This window comes from Phlebotomus papatasi, chromosome 3, assembly GCF_024763615.1.
Source record: "Phlebotomus papatasi isolate M1 chromosome 3, Ppap_2.1, whole genome shotgun sequence".
Lineage (NCBI taxonomy): Eukaryota > Metazoa > Arthropoda > Insecta > Diptera > Psychodidae > Phlebotomus > Phlebotomus papatasi.
The window spans coordinates 11,585,962-11,604,975 of NC_077224.1; the positions used below are offsets into that span (position 1 = coordinate 11,585,962).

Sequence of the window (19,014 nt, forward strand, 5' to 3'; positions counted from 1 at the left end):
AACAATATTCAATGAAAAATATTCCATCTTTTCTGACACAGCTGTCTGGAAAGTTTGTAATGTAGAAAAATCTGCAGAAAATCGGCAAAACATCTACAGAAATTCGTCAGAGTGTGTACCAGGATTCGTCAGAAAATCTGCAAAAAATTTTCTGACGAATTTTGTCCCAAGCCCAAATAAAATTCGTAGGAATATCTACAGATTTCTCGGCAGATTTTCGGCAGAGGTGCAGATATTTTCTGCAGAAAACTTAAAGATATCTGACGAAATTATTTGACGGGGACCCGAGGAGTTCGACAGACTAAACGTAAAAAGGAAGAAGACGAATGATTTTGACAGCAGGGTATTGCGCCATCTACACGTGATATGAAAGAACTTTCAGAGGTTTTCATAAGAAATTTTAATATTTAATATTTTCTTTAGAATAAATTAGCAATGAAACATTAATGGCCTCTGAGATTGTAGTACATTAAATTGATAAAAAAAGGCTTCTACACATTAGAAACAGTTTTCGTCAAAATCTTTTTTGACAGAATTCTGACGTTTCCACGTACAGCATTGCATGCAATTTCCTTCAAAAAAGTAATTTTTGATGAAAATTGCTCCCAAATTTCTAGAGGTCATTAGAGGGGCACACCTACGCTATCAAACACTAGTCTTAACGGTCACTGGATTTGCTATTTTAATTCATTACGAATACCATCAATTTATATAAGTGTAATTATCTAAGAGAACAATTTGTTACTGAAAATTCCAATCAGGAAACATTATGAAGGAAAATATTATAAAAATTGCCGTAATGTCAAACTTTCCATGCTTTCCATAAAAATGCTTTCCAAGTACCAATTTTGATATTAATGCTCCTGGCACAACTTTTAGATCGGTAAAATTTCATGAGATCAAAAAAAAGAGTCCCTTTCTTTCTCGAAAGATTTGCAGAAATCTATCCCACTATTTGGGACTCAAAATTGGACTGAACTTTAATTTAATTTAGTTTGATGTTCAAAAGAAGAAGAAGAGGACGAAAGAGTAGGATAGACATCCAAATCTTATGAAAAAGAAAGGGATGTGAATTTCGATTACATACAATTTTCTTGATCTAAAAGGTGTGCAAGAGCCATAAAGGTAAAAATAGTGTGTGAGAAAATGTTCCTTTGTGTGGGATACAGTATACCTAGAACTCTGATTTACGGTAAAGGCGGGCAAAGTGTCAGAAATGCGTTGAAAAAAGTAAAGTTGCTGTCTTAAACTGTTAATAGTTACAATTTCTCCTCATTATCACTGTCCCTGCTTCAATTTGAGTACAAAACTACACAGTAAAAAAATTAACACTATTATAGTGTGTAATCTTTCACACTACTATTATAGTGTTACATTTGGAAAAAGTGTTTAATTTAAAATTGTTGAATTTAAAGTTGTAGAATATTTCAAGATGTTGAATTTGGAATTGTTGAATTTAAAAATTGTTGAATTGTTATGTGTAAACTCAAAAATTGTTGAATTCTGTTGATTGTTGAATTTCTTTTTAGACATTTTTATTGATTTTTCCTGTACTCGGGATCCCCCCTAATGCCCCCTGATCCTCGGATCATCACGATATACTTATTATGCATATAAATATTTTTTATTTTCTATATGACTTTTGTGCAATGAAAAGCATCGCGACTGAAGTATAAGTCTCAATTGGAAATTCAACAATTTTTACACAACTTTTGTTTAAAAATTTAACAACTTTTGTCTCAAAATTCAAAAACTTTTGTTTAAAAATTCAACAACTTTTGTTTAAAAATTCAACAACTTCTGTCTCAGAATTCAACAAGTTTTGTTTAAAAATTGAACAACTTTCGTTTAAAAAATCAACCAATTTATTTCCAATACACAAGACTTCACACTATAATAGTGTTAAAAATTATGATCAAACTATAATAGTGTTAATTTTTGATCATGTGACAAAAAATACCATGAAGTTGTGTATTTTTTCGCACTATAATAATGTGAAAAACTGTAATCATACTATAATAGTGGTAATTTTTAGAATTTGTCAAACAGTTTTAAATCACGAAACATTGTTGAAAAATTTTTATGATTATAACAGTGAGAAATTTTACACAGATCGCAATTAAATAATTAATTTATCCGATTTCACACTATTATAGTGTCAAAATTTTACACATTCTCAAATTAAACAACATTCTTGAAATTATGAAATTATGAAATAGGAAATTCCAAGACCTTTCCAACGACCCCAAATATGCCCCATTCGCTTGATAAATGCGCTTGCTGGGCCTTTTTAATTTTTGACCTTGAAAAACCGTTATTAGGAATGATTCAACGATATTTTCGTAGATGGTTAAATTTTGAGTCAAGAAACACGGTATAGACCTTTTTTAGAAGAGTAAAAATTGTCGATATCCAGCATCTCATCATTCTGCGTCAAACCGTCCAAATGGTGACATCGTCCCAGAAAGTGTCTTGTGAAGTCCAAGTGTATGTAATTGTCAGAGTAAGGTAAAGTACCCTTTATTCGACCGGTTCCTCTATTCGACCGGTAGATTTATTTATTCAATTTAATTATGTTTGCTATAATATTTTGTGTATGATCTAACATTAATAGGTCAATTATTCTTTAAATAATACGAATCAGTGACAAATTCATAGAAATTGATGAAATTCACCATCAAATATTCAAAAATTGACCCACCGGTCGAATAGAGGAACCCGGTCGAGTAAGGGTACTTTACCTTAATTCCCCAGAAACCTGATAAAAGCTTCCCCATACCTACCCATGTAAGTCCTGCACAAGATTTAGAAAATTTGTAAAGAGAAGAAAAAAAAAAAATCCTATATGTCCTAATATTGTCCATAAACATTGTAGACCTGAGGAAGGAGACAACCAATCTCCGAAACGTCGTACAGGAGGAAATAGAGAAGTTTTAAAAAAGGTCTATACCGTGTTTCTTGACTCAAAATTATCCACAAAAGACCGAGAATACAATTTAATAGATGGTTAAATGCAGCTTGAGTAATTTCTAAAATATTCCTCTCTTTCGCAGAAAATTTAGTAATGTACATTATTCTAGGATTTTTCTTAATTTTTTTTTCAGAATTACTAGGATATTTCATTTAAAAACTAATGAAAAACAACTACCTAACTCTAACGTTTTCAGTAAAGTTGTTTTAAGGCGGTATGACAGCTGTCATAGTAATATCCTCAGCTTCACAATCTCCGACTGTCCGATATCCGAATGACAGCTGTCAATTTCCCTTCAATCATCCCTATAACAGAAAATTAAGTGCATTACTCTTTGCACCTTTACCTATAAAACAGACTGAACCGGTTCAAATCGGTTTATAACCGGTAATTAATCGGTTATAAATAGAAAAATATTTTTTGCCCCAAACTCAATTTTATTACTCTTTAAACTATTCTGTGGAATCTTTTTACTGATTTATGAATCGTTTTAAATCGGTTCAGAATCGGCAAACGGTAAATGATTCGAACGTACTTTTTAGGCATGAGATCTAAGTCATGAATTCGAGCATTTTGTGAAGGTTGGGACGCTTTGTCACCCCTTTTTCCTAATATTCTAATACAATAGGGGAGACTGGGGCAAAAAGTCACAAATCGAAAATTTTAAAATTCAATATCTTCCAAGATAAATAAGATAGCAGCTTAATTTTTTTTCCATAGATAGCCTCCATAGGTCTTCTTCAATGTCGTAAGTTTGTTAGAATTTGAACAAGGAATTTAGAAAATAAAAAATATCGAAATTTTGAGCCCTATTTTTGAAATGTTTTCCGTGCAGAAGATTTCAGATAGAGAAAACGGTGTTTTACAAAGGTTTAAGAGAGTAAATTTCCAATGAAAATATGTAATTTAGGTATTTTACTTAAATTTACCGAATCTCGTAATAAAGCGAATCAAAATGTAATAATATCTTATGCCTGATTACTATTTGCCCCAGTATTTTTTTGGAATGGTCACAAAATTACCCTTTAGAAAACGGTTCGATAAACGTATTTCCTTAAAAAAATAGAGGAAAATTACTTTCACAAAGTTGTAGAGCGGTAAATTTCCTATAAAACTGTGCTAATTAGAAATTTTGGAGGTGCTCGGGTAGCTTATGAAAAAATAAAATATCCGTTTTGTTACTTTTTGCCCCAGTCTCCCCTAATATTCGACTATGACAGATTTATGCAACCCTTTGATTGACCTACAATGTGTAGAAATTTTCTTCTTGGGGAAAAAAATTGAAATCACTTCTTTTGCAGTAATTTTCCCGCTTTTCATTCATCATTTTAATTCCCTCGTGTTTTTGGTGCTTAACCATCCCTCATTTTCCTTCCTCTTGAATCAAAATTGTAAACTTTACTATTTTTTTCTCCTCCCCCTTACCCATCTCCGCATTTTTCTTCTTATTTGCCACACATTTTGCACTGAAAATTACTGAGAAAAAAAAACTTTTCCGTCCTAAGAGGTTTCTTTACCTACTTTTCCACCCCTACAATTCCTCTTTCACCACTTCTTCATTTTCTTCTAAGTGTTTTTCTTCATCACTCAGCAGAAAAACTTTTTTTTTCCTCCCATGAAAAATTTATACTGAATATTTTGTGTTTAATCTTCTCTCTAACCGAAAAATATTTTTCTTTTTTCGGCGAAAGAACCGCTTTTCTGTTTTATTACTTGTAAATTCTTTTTTTTCTCGCATAAGATTTTATATTAATTTCCTCTGCAATTTTCCATTTTCCCCATCCTCAGCTTCCTCTCTCCCTTTCCACCAAATGCAATTTTAACCTTCACGATAAATTGAAATTTTCACTGACTTTGGAGAGATGGGGAGAGAAATGAGATGGAAAATTGCAACTCATAAATTATATGCATTTAGCAAAATATTTCCCTTCCTAATATTTTAATATTACGTGATAAATGCATTTTCTCATACAATTTCTCTCTTTATGTCTCTCTCTCGTATAGGCACATTACACAATTCCATTGGCAATTGAAAAAGTCTTTTTTGCAACTTAACACAATTCCTTTATAATGATACAATCGAAGACTGCAAAAAAAATATTGTTGTGCCTTTCGCAATATTTATTCCTCCTACAAGAAATCAATGAAATAATTTTATTTATAGCCATGAAGAGCTATTAAAATTCAACAAAATTCACAAATGATATTTTTAGCCAATATTTTTCTTCTAAACAAAATTCTATTTTTAATCCTTCCCCCGTCCATCAATAACCATGGCAATATTCTTCTCAACTTAATTGCACAGCAGAGTGGCAGATTTTGCAGTTAGGGCAAGAAAGACATTTTGAAAAAAGAAAAAAATCGTATAAAATGTATTAAATCGATAAATTTTCCCCCTTTTTCCTGAACAATTTTTTTTTCATCCCTGGCCCCTCACCCCTTTGCACGCTGAATTGCCAATTTCTCTCTCCAAATACACTTGATTTGGCTTGCGAGAGGAAAATTGAATTTTCCATCGTCTCCGCGTGAGCTCACAAATAGCGTATGCATTAAATTAACCCACCCCGAACCCCTTTTCATATTCAGCACAACTCTCTCTTCTCTCTATCACCTCTCTTCACCGTCAATTTTGAGTGCAAACAATCTCTTCAGACCTGACGCATAAGTGTGAGGAAATAATTAAATTACGCTATTTGTTTATACGGTAAATAAAACATCCTTGGTTGTGTATTAATACATTTATATTGTCAAGAGTTCTTGAGAGGTTCTCTTGCAGAAAAATAAATTGCACTAAGAGGGTGCAAGTTAGTTAAAGTGATGTAATTCTTAAGGTTTATGGGTGTGAAAATACTAATAGGCAATTTCTATAAGTGCGCTGAATTGGATTTCAGCGCTAATTGAAGCGCTGAATTGATATTCAGCGCCAATTAAAAGGTAAATAAAACATTTTGACAATTTTTCCAAATAAAAACTCTAGATAAATCACTAGATTAATTAAAATTTCAAAGCAAACTGAGGGAGAATGCAAATAAATTTAGTGTTGAATAATGAGGTAAAGTGCCCTCACTCGATCGGGTTCCTCAACTCGACTGGTGGGTGGGTCAATTTCTGAATGTTTGATGGGTTTGATGGTCAATTTCTATGAAATTATCACTGATTCGTATTATTTATATAATAATTGTCCTACACTGAGAAAAAACGGGGGCGCTATTGAATTTTTTTCCAGTGCTTCTATGCAAAAATGTATAGAAAAATGAAATGTCGAGAGGCTCTTGATATTTAGCGTATGATTTACACTGAGAAAAAAAGAGGGTGCGATTAACATTTTTTCCTCAGAAATTTAACATCTTTTAGGTGTTAAATATATCAACATTTTTTAATGTTAACTTTACACCTTTTTAAAGGCAAAATTAACATGAAAAAGAGTAACTTTAACCCCTAATACACCTAAAAAGCATAATATTTACACCGATTTTGGATTAATACTGCAGGGTAAAATAAACATTTCCGGAATTTTAATTTTACCCTGCAGTATTGATCCGAAATCGGTGTAAATATTACCCTTTTTAGGTGTATTAGGTGTTAAAGGTAACCTTTTTCATGTTAATTTTACTCTTAATAAGGTATAAAATTAACATAAAAAATGTTGATATCTTTTTACATCTAAAAAGCGTTAAATTTCTGAGGAAAAATGTTAATCGCACCCCTTTATTTTTCTCAGTGTAGATCATCCTCTGAGAAAAAAGGGTGCGATTAACTTTTTTCCTCATAACTTTAACATTTTTAGATGTAAAAATATATCAACATTTTTTTTAATGTTAGTTTTACACCTTTTTAAGGGTAAAATTAACAAGAAAAAGGTTAACTTTAACCCCCAATACACCTAAAAAGGGTAATATTTACACCGATTTCGGATCAATAGTGCAGGGTAAAATTAACATTTCCGGAATGTTATTTTAACTTTTTCGGATTTCTTTCAGTGTACGCTAAATATCAGGGGCCTCTCAACATTTCATTTTTCCATACGTTTTTGCATAGAGGTACTGAAGACTATTGGCAAATTTTTTCCTAAAGACAATTGACTTTTCAGTCTGATATATTTCGAAATCGTGAATTAAAGGCTATCTAGAAATACATATTTCATTATGCTCGCCGAAATAATACAAGAATTACGAGTAAATTTGTTTAAGTTGCGGTGCAATAGCTGCAAAATTTTAAAAATAGCTTCACTTTTTATTAGGCTAGATGGACCCCTGCTAAATACATATTGTAGCAAATATAAATAAATTGAAAAAACTCTGCCGGTCGAGACGAGAAACCGGTCGAGTGAGAGCAATTTACTTTACCTTAGATCATTAAATAAAATATTGTGTTTAATCAATAATTTGGTCTCTATTTTTAAACAGCATTTTTCAAAATTTGTTAAAATAATATTGACAGAATGAATTGAATTAGGTTTTGGCGCTGAATTGCTGTTTCAGAGCTAATTAAGGCGCTGATTGAGTACTCAATAAACATAATGAATAAATTTTAACAAATGAATTGAAAATTCTAGATAAATAAATTGATAAACAAAATATTTTTAGTATCTTAGAGGTAAAACTGGGTGGCTGCAAATAAACTGGGTGCTAAATAAAAAATCCAAAAACTAAATATTGTGCTGAATCATAAATAAGGCCTCTAATAGCTCAAATTAGGGCGCTGAATTGATATACACTGCCAAACATTTTGACAATTTTGCCAAAAAGCATTTCTAGATACATAATTTGATAAAAAAAATTATATTTCGGAGCTAAAAGTGTGTAGCTGAAAATAAATTGGCTACTGAATAACAAATTATATAATTAAATATTCTGTTGCATATCTAATTAACCATTTAGTTTTTGAAAACCTTTCTAAAAATTTATTAAATTAATATTAAAAGATTAAATTTAATTCAATTTTTGCGCTGAATTGAAAATGCAGCGTTAATTAGGGCGCTGAACTGGTATTCAACTGGTGAACTGGTGCATAAATTTTGACAAATGAAATGAAAGTTCTAAATAAAAAAAAGATTGATAATCAAAATTTTAAAGTTTGGGACCGTAATGAAGGTGACTGCCAATAAAAATATGGCGCTGAATAACATGATCTACCTACCTACTATCTACCTAACATGAATTAAGCCTCTAATTTTAGAGAGCATTTCCAAAAATTTATTAAATGATTATTAAAAGATTAATGTCAATTTAATTTTCGGACTTAATTGCAATTTCTGCGGAAATTAGAGCGCTGAATAAAGAAACTTTAATGTTTTCCACAATTTCGAAAACCTAAATGCAAATAAAATAAAAGATTTTTTTGGATTTGTAAGCCCAGTATGGATCAGATAAAGAAAAAGACAGTAATACATCCAGGTTAAAGCTACACAGAAAATATTAATTAATGCGCTGAATTGAAAAATCATCAGAAATATCAGCGCTGAATTTGTAAATTTTGTGTGACTTTGGGTCTTTAATAACAGAAATAAAATTCTTGGCACAAATTAGACTGGAATTAGACACTGTATACGGATTAATAAAATGATCAAGCCACTGAACTTAATTTATAAAATTTTTATAAAACATTTTAAATTGAATTAAGCATCCAAAATTAGACAATGCAATAGTGTTTTATTACGGGTTTATATACTCTATTTTATTGATTCCTCAAATGAAATTAAGAAAGAAATAGAATTGCAAGGGATATACTCCCAGAATTTAATTACTTTAAACTTTTCTCACAACCGCTTGACTGTCATTGAATTCTGCTGGGAAAACATGTTAAAAATGAAATATCTAGCTGCATTTTAAAGGAAATGTGTAATAAATACTTTTCTAAATGCTGACTTGCACGACGAAATTTCAGCAAATTCAGCACAATTATAAACGCTGAATACGATTTTTATAAGAAATAAATTTGCAAGAACTTTAAAACTTAATTCAGAATTAGATAGAATTGATTTTGCTCCCTTCATTTTGCTTACAAAGTACGATATTACTTAAAAAAGTGCTGAAAAAGGGGCTTTAAAATAAAATAGAAATACTGAATTTTCATTTTAAAAACACTGGATTAATTTTCTAACTTGCAAATTCAGCGCAAAAAAGAGAGCTGAATATAGGAATCTATTAGAAAATAAAATTCAATAGTGATAAAAAATAATTTAAAAGAGCATGCTTTCAAAATTGAGAAAGTATTGATGAGCTTTATCTCTTGACTTTCTGTAACCTTTAAAATAAATCATATTTTAGAATTAAGAATTTTGAAGCACGTTAATTTGAATTGATTCGCTGAATTGCAAATTCAGCGCTGAATATATAAATTTATATCCAGTCTATATCCGATGAGCTTCCTTTCACAGGAAAACAAATACCACTCCGCTGAATTTAATCTAAATTCAGCGCTGAATTACAAAATTTTAAGTAAAAAATAAAGTCTGTAGAAGTATATGATGAGTATAATTGTTTAAAATTGAAATGCAAGCGCTGAATTTCGATTTCAGCGCTATTTACCCAACAAATAGAATGTATTTTGCAACGAAAATATGGCTTCAAAAACAATTCCACGATAAAATTTGATTTTCTTTTGAGTCTTCCTAACATTTTCCATTGCATCTGAATCCACTGTATGATGCTGTTATTGCTAAAAAAAAAAGATATAAACAAAAAAAACACTCACTGGAATTCCATTGTCATCGCTATCATCACTCGTGGTACCCGTCTCTGTCTGCCCATGGACTCCCTGCGGCGGCGACCTTCCAATAAATCCCCCTCCCGTGCCCCCAATTTGCGGGGACATCTGGGGCGCCATTTGGGGCGACTGCTGTGGCGGCTGCATCATGAGCATCTGATGCTGTGGCTGGGGTGTCTGATGGTGCGTGGGACTCGTGAGCGGATAATTTGGCTGACCCTGTGGCTGCATTGAGTAACTCGTGCTGAAAGACCATCCACAAGACACTCATAAGATACGGAAGGGAAAGCGGAGGATTCTAAAAGGGCTATTCAGCAGAGGACTTACTTGTGATGTCCCATGTGCTGCTGGGGCTGCTGCTCCGAGTGCCACTGATGACTGTAGTGATCCCCAATGATGCCCATGTGATGGGGTGGTGTTGAATGCATCTGATATTGATGCTGCTGCGTTTGTGGCGGATGCTGCTGTTGCGACATGTGAGGATTCATAGTGGGAATGTCAAAATCCTCATCACCAAAGGATGGCGTGTGAAATGTCTGGAATTTATCCCAAAAAGGCAGACAGAAATTTCCATTAGACATTTTTACCAAGCGCATGGAGTGTTATTTGAAGAATTTCAATTTTAGAAAGGAGGAAGGTTATGTCTTTGCTTAAAAAAAAGCTTTTCTGGATTTTCGATCTCGAGACCTTATCACTAAATCATCAGAGTTGGTTGTACATTAATTGTTTCAAGTAATTATCCGGTCATTTGACCAAAATATTGTTCAATATGTTATCAAAATTTACCACAAATTGCTGAATTGTATATTCAGCGCAATATTTTCTTTGCTGACAAACTTAAACACTAGATAAATGTGTTTAATAGGGCTTTCCAACTTCAGCCAAACTCCCTTTACTTAGATATTAGACTTTGAAATCAATATGTGATTTAAAAGCTGGATTGGATTGGAGCTGAATTGCGTATTCAGCGCATGCATCATCACATAATCCTATCTGAAATATTAGTAGAATTAAGAAGTAATGCATCAAATGGTTATTTTTAGCTGAATTGTACATTTAGTAGACATTTCTTAAAATAGTACGATGCATTACAAATTGAAATTTTGTAATGATTTAAGAATAACGCAGCAAACGTTAGTTTTTTGGGCTGAATTGCATATTCATCACAAATTTCATAATATATCTTAACATATAAATAAATAGGTTTTAATTGGTGCTCAGAGTCAATGCAGGAAACGCAGCAAATGGTTATTTATGCGCTGAATTGCATATTCAGCGTATGTATCATCCCATATTCCTAACTGGTTTATTAATAGAATTCATAAATAAGGCAGCAAATACAAATTTTCGCTAAACTGCACATTTAGTAAAAACTTCTTTAAATAAAATGATATATAACCAATCGAATTTTATAAGGTGTTAAGAATATCACAGTAAATTGTATTTTTTTTTACTGAATTGCATATTCAGCTTGAAATTTTTAACATATTCTAACGTATAAATACAAAGACCATTTGAAGTGTTCAAAAATAATGTTGCAAATAGTTATTTTTGCGCTGAATTGTATATTCAGCGTAAGTATCATCACATAATCCTAACGGGATTATTAATAGAATTCATAAATAAGGTAGCAAAGACAAATTTTCGCTAAACTGCACATTTAGTAAAAACTTCTTTAAATAAAATAATGTAATACCAATCGAATTTTATATTGTGTTAAGAATTTCGCAGTAAATTGTTATTTTTTATGCTAAATTGCATATTCAGATCGAAATTTTAACTTATTCCACCGTATAAATACAAAGACAATTTGCAGTCTTCAAAAATAATGTAGCAAATGGTTATTTTGCGCTGAATTGCGTATTCAGCGCATATATCTTGACCTGTTTCTAACTGAATTATTAAAAGGATTTAGACATTGTTGCAGATTTGACCAGAGACCACAACGGCAAGGAGGAAAAACAAAGGCCGGAGAGTGCAACCTCACAAACACTTTATTTACTCCACACTTAGCATGAAATACTTCACGGAATCTCGTGCAGCTGAAAAGCGCACAGACGCAATTCGCGCTCTAGAGTAGAGGGACAATTGCGCAAGCAGGATAGCCGCAGCAATGCTCTCGCTTACTCGAGTGCGGATGATGTACCCAAGCTCAAACTTAAACTTCAACAGCACATATACTCGACTTACTTCGCTGCGAGTATGTGTTGCTTGTATGAAGTATAGGGGTAACTTCAAAATTGAATAATGCACGACACTCATCCCCTAAAGAGCGCCGTGCAGCATTCCCTAGGCAGGGTATGCCTAAAAGTAGGTTCGCAACAATATAATACAGCAAATAGTGTTCTTTTTGTAAAGGCTAAAAATAGCGCAGTGTACGGTTATTTTAGTGCTGAATTGCATATTCAGCGCATATATATCTTAACAGGAAACTGGATTATTAATACGATTAAAGCAACAGTAGCATTAAGAGAAATAAAAATGTAGTACACATTTCTTGAAAATAATTTGATGTACTGCTAACTGAATAAGAACTTAAGGATAATGCAGTAAATTGTGATTGTTTGTGCTGAATTGCGTATTCAGCTCAAATTCGCTAATATATTTTAACGTTTAACTAAACAGGTAATTAATAGTTCCCAACTGTATTTTTAATGTGACTTAAGAATAATGTAGCAGACGATTATTTTTGCGTATTCAGCGCCAATATCCAAACATATCACATTGGCTTAGTAATTGAATTTAGAGACAATACAGCACATTGTTATTTTCGCGCTGAATTGCATATTCAGCGCTGATAAGCTTGCTTACAAGTATCTCAAAGCCGTATTAGTGAATGTATATGTATCAGACTTTGATATTAAAACAGAAAGAATGCAACACAAATGATTGCTTTGCGCTGAATACCAAAGTGTCTATAAACTATTAAAAAAAATCACCCAATTTTAAAGTCCATCGCATCACCATCCCCCTTTAAAGGATAAAAACCTTGCTCTGGCAAATTTCCCCTCTGTTTGTTCTTCTTAGAATGCCCAAACATGACCAATTTACATAATTTTCATTACTAACTTATTGATGGTTTGTATATACATTGTACCTTGTTTTTGAGTAATTTCAACAGTCCAACCATTTGTACAAATGTGCACGTTTTTCCCTTTGCTAAACCCCTTATTTTGCCCACATCCCAAATGACCAAGAGATGCTCACACAAACTTGTTACACTAATTAATCTGTAAACAAAATAAATTAAGGGTTTTCTACCCCAAATGCCGCCCACTTTCTGACCAAACCAACAACAACAAAAAAGAACAGAAACTCACGCCAATGGGACAACGGTGGCCAGTACTTCTTGCACTTGTGAACATTTTCTCTGTTCACTTTAATGATCATGACGGTTGGGTACAAACACCCACAAATGAAGTCAGACACCCAAGCTCCAGGAACTTCCCCAATCCTGGGGAAAAGTGAATGAAACCGAGTTTGCTCGGGCCATTAATAAAAAAAAAAACTGAGAATCAGGGAAAGTGTGGAGAAGAGAATCCAGAAGAGCAAAGGAGAAAAAGCAAACCGCATACATTTTATCATGTTCACACATAATTACATCCTCATTATTCTCATTGTGACATACAAAGCACTCACAAAAAAAGAACGAAGGCATCTCTTTATGCAATAATTGAGAATTACGATAAAAGTTTTTTCAGTTCTTATTTACTTCTTCTTTTATTTAAATTATCCCAATGCAAATTCCTTCTTTTATTTTATTTGTTATTGTTATTATATTTTTTTTTATCTTTGTAAAACTATTCAGCATACATCTTTAAGCATATTTTGTGTCAGGCACAATTGAACAATTTCTCATTTATCCATCAACAATAAATTATCTCAATAATTCCCTCCAATTTTTACCTCATTCTCTTCTACAAAATGCAAATCATGAATTATTCAAGAGGTGGGCGATTCTTTGCATTTCTTACTGTCTCATTGAATGTTTTTTTTTTATTCTCTTTTTACTTATTTTATCTTTCATGGTAAACAATGACTTTCATCTGAGGAATTTCACAGGTACACCTCATTAAAATTATGCAAAGGGAAATATATATATTCAATTGACTTCCCATTATGCTAAAAAACCATGCTGTTTTGCAAGAACTACTGCAGTTCCATTGCACTTGAATGATAGAATGACACGCTGAATTGTGAATTCAGCGGCTATTTGTGCGCTGAATAGATTCAAAAATGCAAATGTCAATTTAAATAGAGCAAGTTCCATATGATCTTGGACGATGAGTATGAAATTTAGACACTAAACCCGAGTACACTCTAGGAGATTTTTTTTAAAGAAAATTTCTCCTATCATTGTGGGCAGAAACGTCATTCTTTTATTTGAAAAATTGCTTCTTGTGTGTAGACGACATAAGAAAACATTTTCAATTAGGAATAGTAAATTAGATCATTGCTTCTTCAGCTGAATATCATATTCAGCGGAAAGTATCTTAAGTAAATATATCAATGGAGATATAAAATTTATCTAATGAATGGTCGCTTACAATTGAAAATAATGAGATTTAACATACTGCATTATGCTGAATTTCGTAGAATGTTTCTTTGCTTTGCATTACCAATACGATAAGGTATCGGATCTGAGATACGACAGCATGAAGAATCTATTTGGTGCCAAATTGACGACCATCTTTTTTCACGAGTTTATCTATTCATTTCCAGAAGTATTTTATGGGCCTTCTGGGTCCCAATTCTACGATGAAGCATCAGACCACCTACACTGGCATATTAAATATCATAATCTGTACAATATTTGTTTAAATACAAAATTGTAATAAATGCATTAAGTACACTAATGTGTCTTTAATAACCCAAAATTGGCATAAATGCTAGGTTTCTGAATTAAATATCATATTCAGCGTGATTTTTATATTTTTTTTAAGTATTATTGCCAGTAGAAATTAATAATTGAAGTCCTATTAATAATCTGGTTAGGAATATGTCAGGATATTTGCGCTGAATATGCAATTCAGCGCAAAAATTATCGTCCGCCGAATTACCTTTGAGTAGTATTAAAACCATTTCTTATTATTTTTTATAATATATTAGGGAGAATTAGTTTAATATTCAATTCAGCGGAAAATTACTATTTGCTGCACTATTCCTAACTTATATTAAAAATACCGTTAGGAACTATTTAGTTAAATGTTAGAACATATTAAGGAATTCCAGCTTAATATCGCTCCTTGGAAATTACAAGGGACCAACTAATTTTCGGCCATTTTTCAGGAGACAGCATGAAAGATTCAACTTTGTGTAAATAAGTATCTCAATTTAATGACTGAACAAGGGGCCTCGAGTGGGTCAGTGGATAGAGTAGTAGCTCTATGACTGCGAGGTCTGGGGTTCAAAGCTGAGCAGCAGCAGAAAAAGATTTCTCATGCCATATCGGCTTTGAATTCGTCCAGTGAATGTATGAATAGTAATGTCAATGGTGCATATTGACAAAAAAAGTGAACCGCCTAAACAATAGAGGCTGGTACGAAAACGAGTTTCGACATGAAAGCGGTACTTCAGTCGATACAAATATTCGCTGTCACTGATCCCAAACACACACCGAGAAGGGATGCTGTGATATAGTAGCGGCACTGACTGCTCACAGAGCTGTGATATTGAGCGGCTACCCGTATCGGGGGATAAGATAGAATAGGAGTGGGGAAGCATAAGGGGCCCAATTGGTGGCCTGGATGCATCGGAATATCCGAAATGGAGAACTGACCCCTGGCAAAATCTTATCTTATCTTAATGACTGAACAAAAACAATTTATTTCTTTTCTGTTTGTATGAGCACTAATATAAACATCGAAACTTTTATATTTTTACCTTTCAAAATATGTTTTTTATTGAGTTAGCTCCATGTCGTTCTAAATGATGTGCAAATTTTGCTGAAACTAGAATGACAAGGGATCAACTTGCTTGAGTTAGTCCCCTGTTTCACAAAAATTTGAACTATAAATATATTTTGTGCCCCTTTACTTCTAACAAAGTTATGCAAGTAATCAAAGAGATTAAAATTTTGAAAAACTTTTCTAATAACGAAATTTAATGATTTATATCATCTGAAAATTTATTAAATTGTCTTTCTAAGTGTATTGGAATCTCAAAATCGCAAAAAAAGTGAGTTGACCCCTTGTAATTTCCAAGGAGCGATATGCAAATAAAGCTGAATAAGCAATTCAGCACAAAAAAAACTTTACTGTGTATTTTTAAGTCTTTATAAAAATTCAGTTCATAAAACTGAACTGTTCATTAAGTGCGCAATTAAGCGGAAAATAGCATTTACTGCGTTATTTTTGAGTAATATTTTTCAATAATAATTAATAAGTGAGGATACATGTGCTGAATACGCATTTCAATGCAATACTATCCATTTGCTGCAATTTTTCTAAACATTCTAAAGATTTTTTTTTTACTTCTTCATTGAGCGCAATTTTTGTAACTTTTAAAGTAAAGAAAAGTGTAATCAGTAGAAATTCTTAATCAAAATACAAATTTAGAAAGAATGCAGCTATTTTTAATTCGAAATAATGCATTATTTCATCATTTTTCCAGCTAAATTGTATATTCAGCACTAATTTTCTCAGCCAATATATGAACGACACTATTCCGTTCTATTCTAATAAGTCGATTTAATAGTTTAAAATAGTTTTTTTCTTCTTCCATTCCGTAAAAGATCATCAGTAAATACAATTCTATTAAAATAAATAAATAAATAAATAAAATTGCATATTCAGCGCTATTTTTGTTATGTCACGAATATCAGGGGTTTTAGTAATTAGAATCATTATCACAAGATGAGATTTATACACTACACAGCCTGTTTCAATTAAAAATAATTTATTAATTTGTGATCAATACCGCTGAATTGCTTATTCAGCATTTGTCAAATATTGAGGATTGTCAGCAGTGAAACATTATCATTCAAAAGCAAATTTTAGGCACTAAAATAGTCACTTGCAAATAGAAATAATGCAATAAATGATAATATTTTTTGTGCTGAATTGCATATTCAGCGCAAATTTTATTAGGTTCTGAATATGAAGTGATATCATCAGTAAATATATTCATTCTCGAAAAATTATCTAAGAGTTCATCTTTGATAATCTCATGCCTAAATTTCTCAAATAAACTTCTTTCACTTCCTTCTCTACATCTTTTTTTTGCCAGTTATGCTCCAAAGCTCATTGTCTTTTGCTCCCAAATGCTTTTCTGTGGTGGAATTTATTAAAAGACCCCATAGAAGAGACATATTCTCATTCAACCAACTCACTAATAATTTACCCCAAGTGACATCGATAGTCAATAAATAATTCGTTTTGAATATAACATTGTTGTCGAATTTTCAGAATTTATTGCTCATAAGCAAGTTGAAGACATGTATTAGTTTTCAATGAAAATATATCCTCAGTACATAAATAAAAGATCATCTCTTATTATTGCAGCATACTATACAACAAAGTTCTCCATCTTTTTTTTTCTTCAATTCAAAATACAAAGGCAGGGAATGAAGAAATGGAATGAGGGACCGAACAGGGATTAATTTCGCGTGTTAAATTTCACAGTGAAACTTTATCTTGAACATTTTCTTTAGTTTTTTTTTCTTTAAAAATACTTAAAAATCAATTAATTGGTGATTATTTTCTTCCTCCACCCACAAACTTAATCGCATTTCATTGCTCATTGACCTAAATTGTTTGAAATAATTGATTTTCAGTTGCGTTTCTCTTCGATATCGTTCTCCAACTTAATTCGTACCTGATTGCTTTTATAGTAAAATCTCCCATTCTTTCTCCAACTTCCTCCACCTTGCCCTATCCCAAAGCATCTAGTATATAGACTCCCCCTCTGGAAATCTCTTTTGTAGTTTATCATTTTCTCTTTTGTGAGGACAAAATTCAAATCGATTCATCAAATAAATGAGTATTTGAATTTTATTGTGTTTCCTTTTCTTTCCTTTCAACTCTCTATATCTTTCTTATTCTCAGGAATATTTATTATCTCAATGGATCGAAGAAATGGAATACAAAAAGCATAAAAATCAATATTGAAAGTACAGGAGGGCGGGGATTTCTTAATAAGGGGCATAGTGGTACAGAACAAGTTACTCATTAGTGTTCTAATTAATTGAAAGTAGGGAAAGGCTTTCGTGCTTTGCACATATTCTATCTTGGAACACTTTATGTTTTTTCTATATTCCTGGAAAAAATATAAATACTAGATTTCCACAGGATTTCTACTGGATTTCTACGGAACTTTCACTGAATTTCTATGGAATTTCCACTGGAATTCCACTGAATATCCCCTGGAATTTCCTTTGGATTTCCGGGGATCTCAGTAACGCAATAGATAAGACCGTTGTGTTTTGGGCGGATGAGATCTCTGACTCTGAAGTTGTGAGTTTCCACTGGAATTCCACTGGATATTCCCTGGAATTCCACTGTAATTTTTTTTTGGATTTTCATTCAATTTCCGGGAATCTCAGTGGCATAATAAGCAAGACCGTTGTGTCTTGGGCGGATGAGATCTCTGACTTGACTCTGAAAGTTGTGAGTTTCCACTGGAATTCCACTGGATATTCCCTGGAATTCCACTGGAATTTTCTTTGGATTTCCATTGAATTTCCGGGGATCTCAGTGGCGCAATAGATAAGACCGTTGTGTCTTGGACGAATGAGATTTCTGACTCGACTCTCAAAGTTGTGAGTTCGAGTCCCGCCCGATGCAAGCAACTGAATATCAGAAAAAGACATTTTCACTGTGATAAAACGTAAGATAAATGCAACGACTCTGCACAAAAAACACTGGGAGCATGGAAAAAGCATCCACACTGCGGGAAGGCGCTCCTAGGCGGTCTACATATGGATATAGCGGGTTCTTCCAACACGGAATGTAACAGAAATGTAATATTGTGACGAATTTGACTTTGTAAAAGTAATTTTTTCAAAGATGACACAGCCAATGAAGAAGCATTTCTACCGTTTGGCTCTGGAGGCTGGTCAACAACGCTAAGACGGCGGCAGACGCATAGTAAGGGGGGAAATGTAGAGCTTGAATAAATTTGTTATTATATTATTATATTTGTCTTTTAAATGGCTAGGGGTTGTCTAATATTCAAAACAACTCCATCCCTATCTCCGCAATATGTCTTTGGGTCCCTCACAGCCCCAAACATCCGTTTTGGGGCGAAAATTCCGGGATATGTGCTTAAGTGCATTTTTTATACTTAAACGTATACTTTAGGAGGGCAACACGTATGCCTTTGAAAGACAAAGAAGG

At 32.6% G+C, this 19,014-nt stretch overlaps 1 protein-coding gene across 2 annotated transcripts in view; it reads right to left on the reverse strand.

Moving 5' to 3' along the window:
* Positions 1-19,014, reverse strand: part of LOC129807754 (TOX high mobility group box family member 4-A-like) — a 187,052-nt gene that overhangs the window by 64,543 nt on the left and 103,495 nt on the right. For both annotated transcript variants that reach the window (XM_055857220.1, XM_055857219.1), the window contains exons 3-4: positions 10,007-10,215; positions 9,668-9,923 (exon numbers count right to left, since the gene is read on the reverse strand). In XM_055857220.1, the coding sequence (XP_055713195.1) occupies positions 9,668-9,923; positions 10,007-10,215 (465 nt within the window). The remainder of the gene's footprint in view (positions 1-9,667; positions 9,924-10,006; positions 10,216-19,014) is intronic.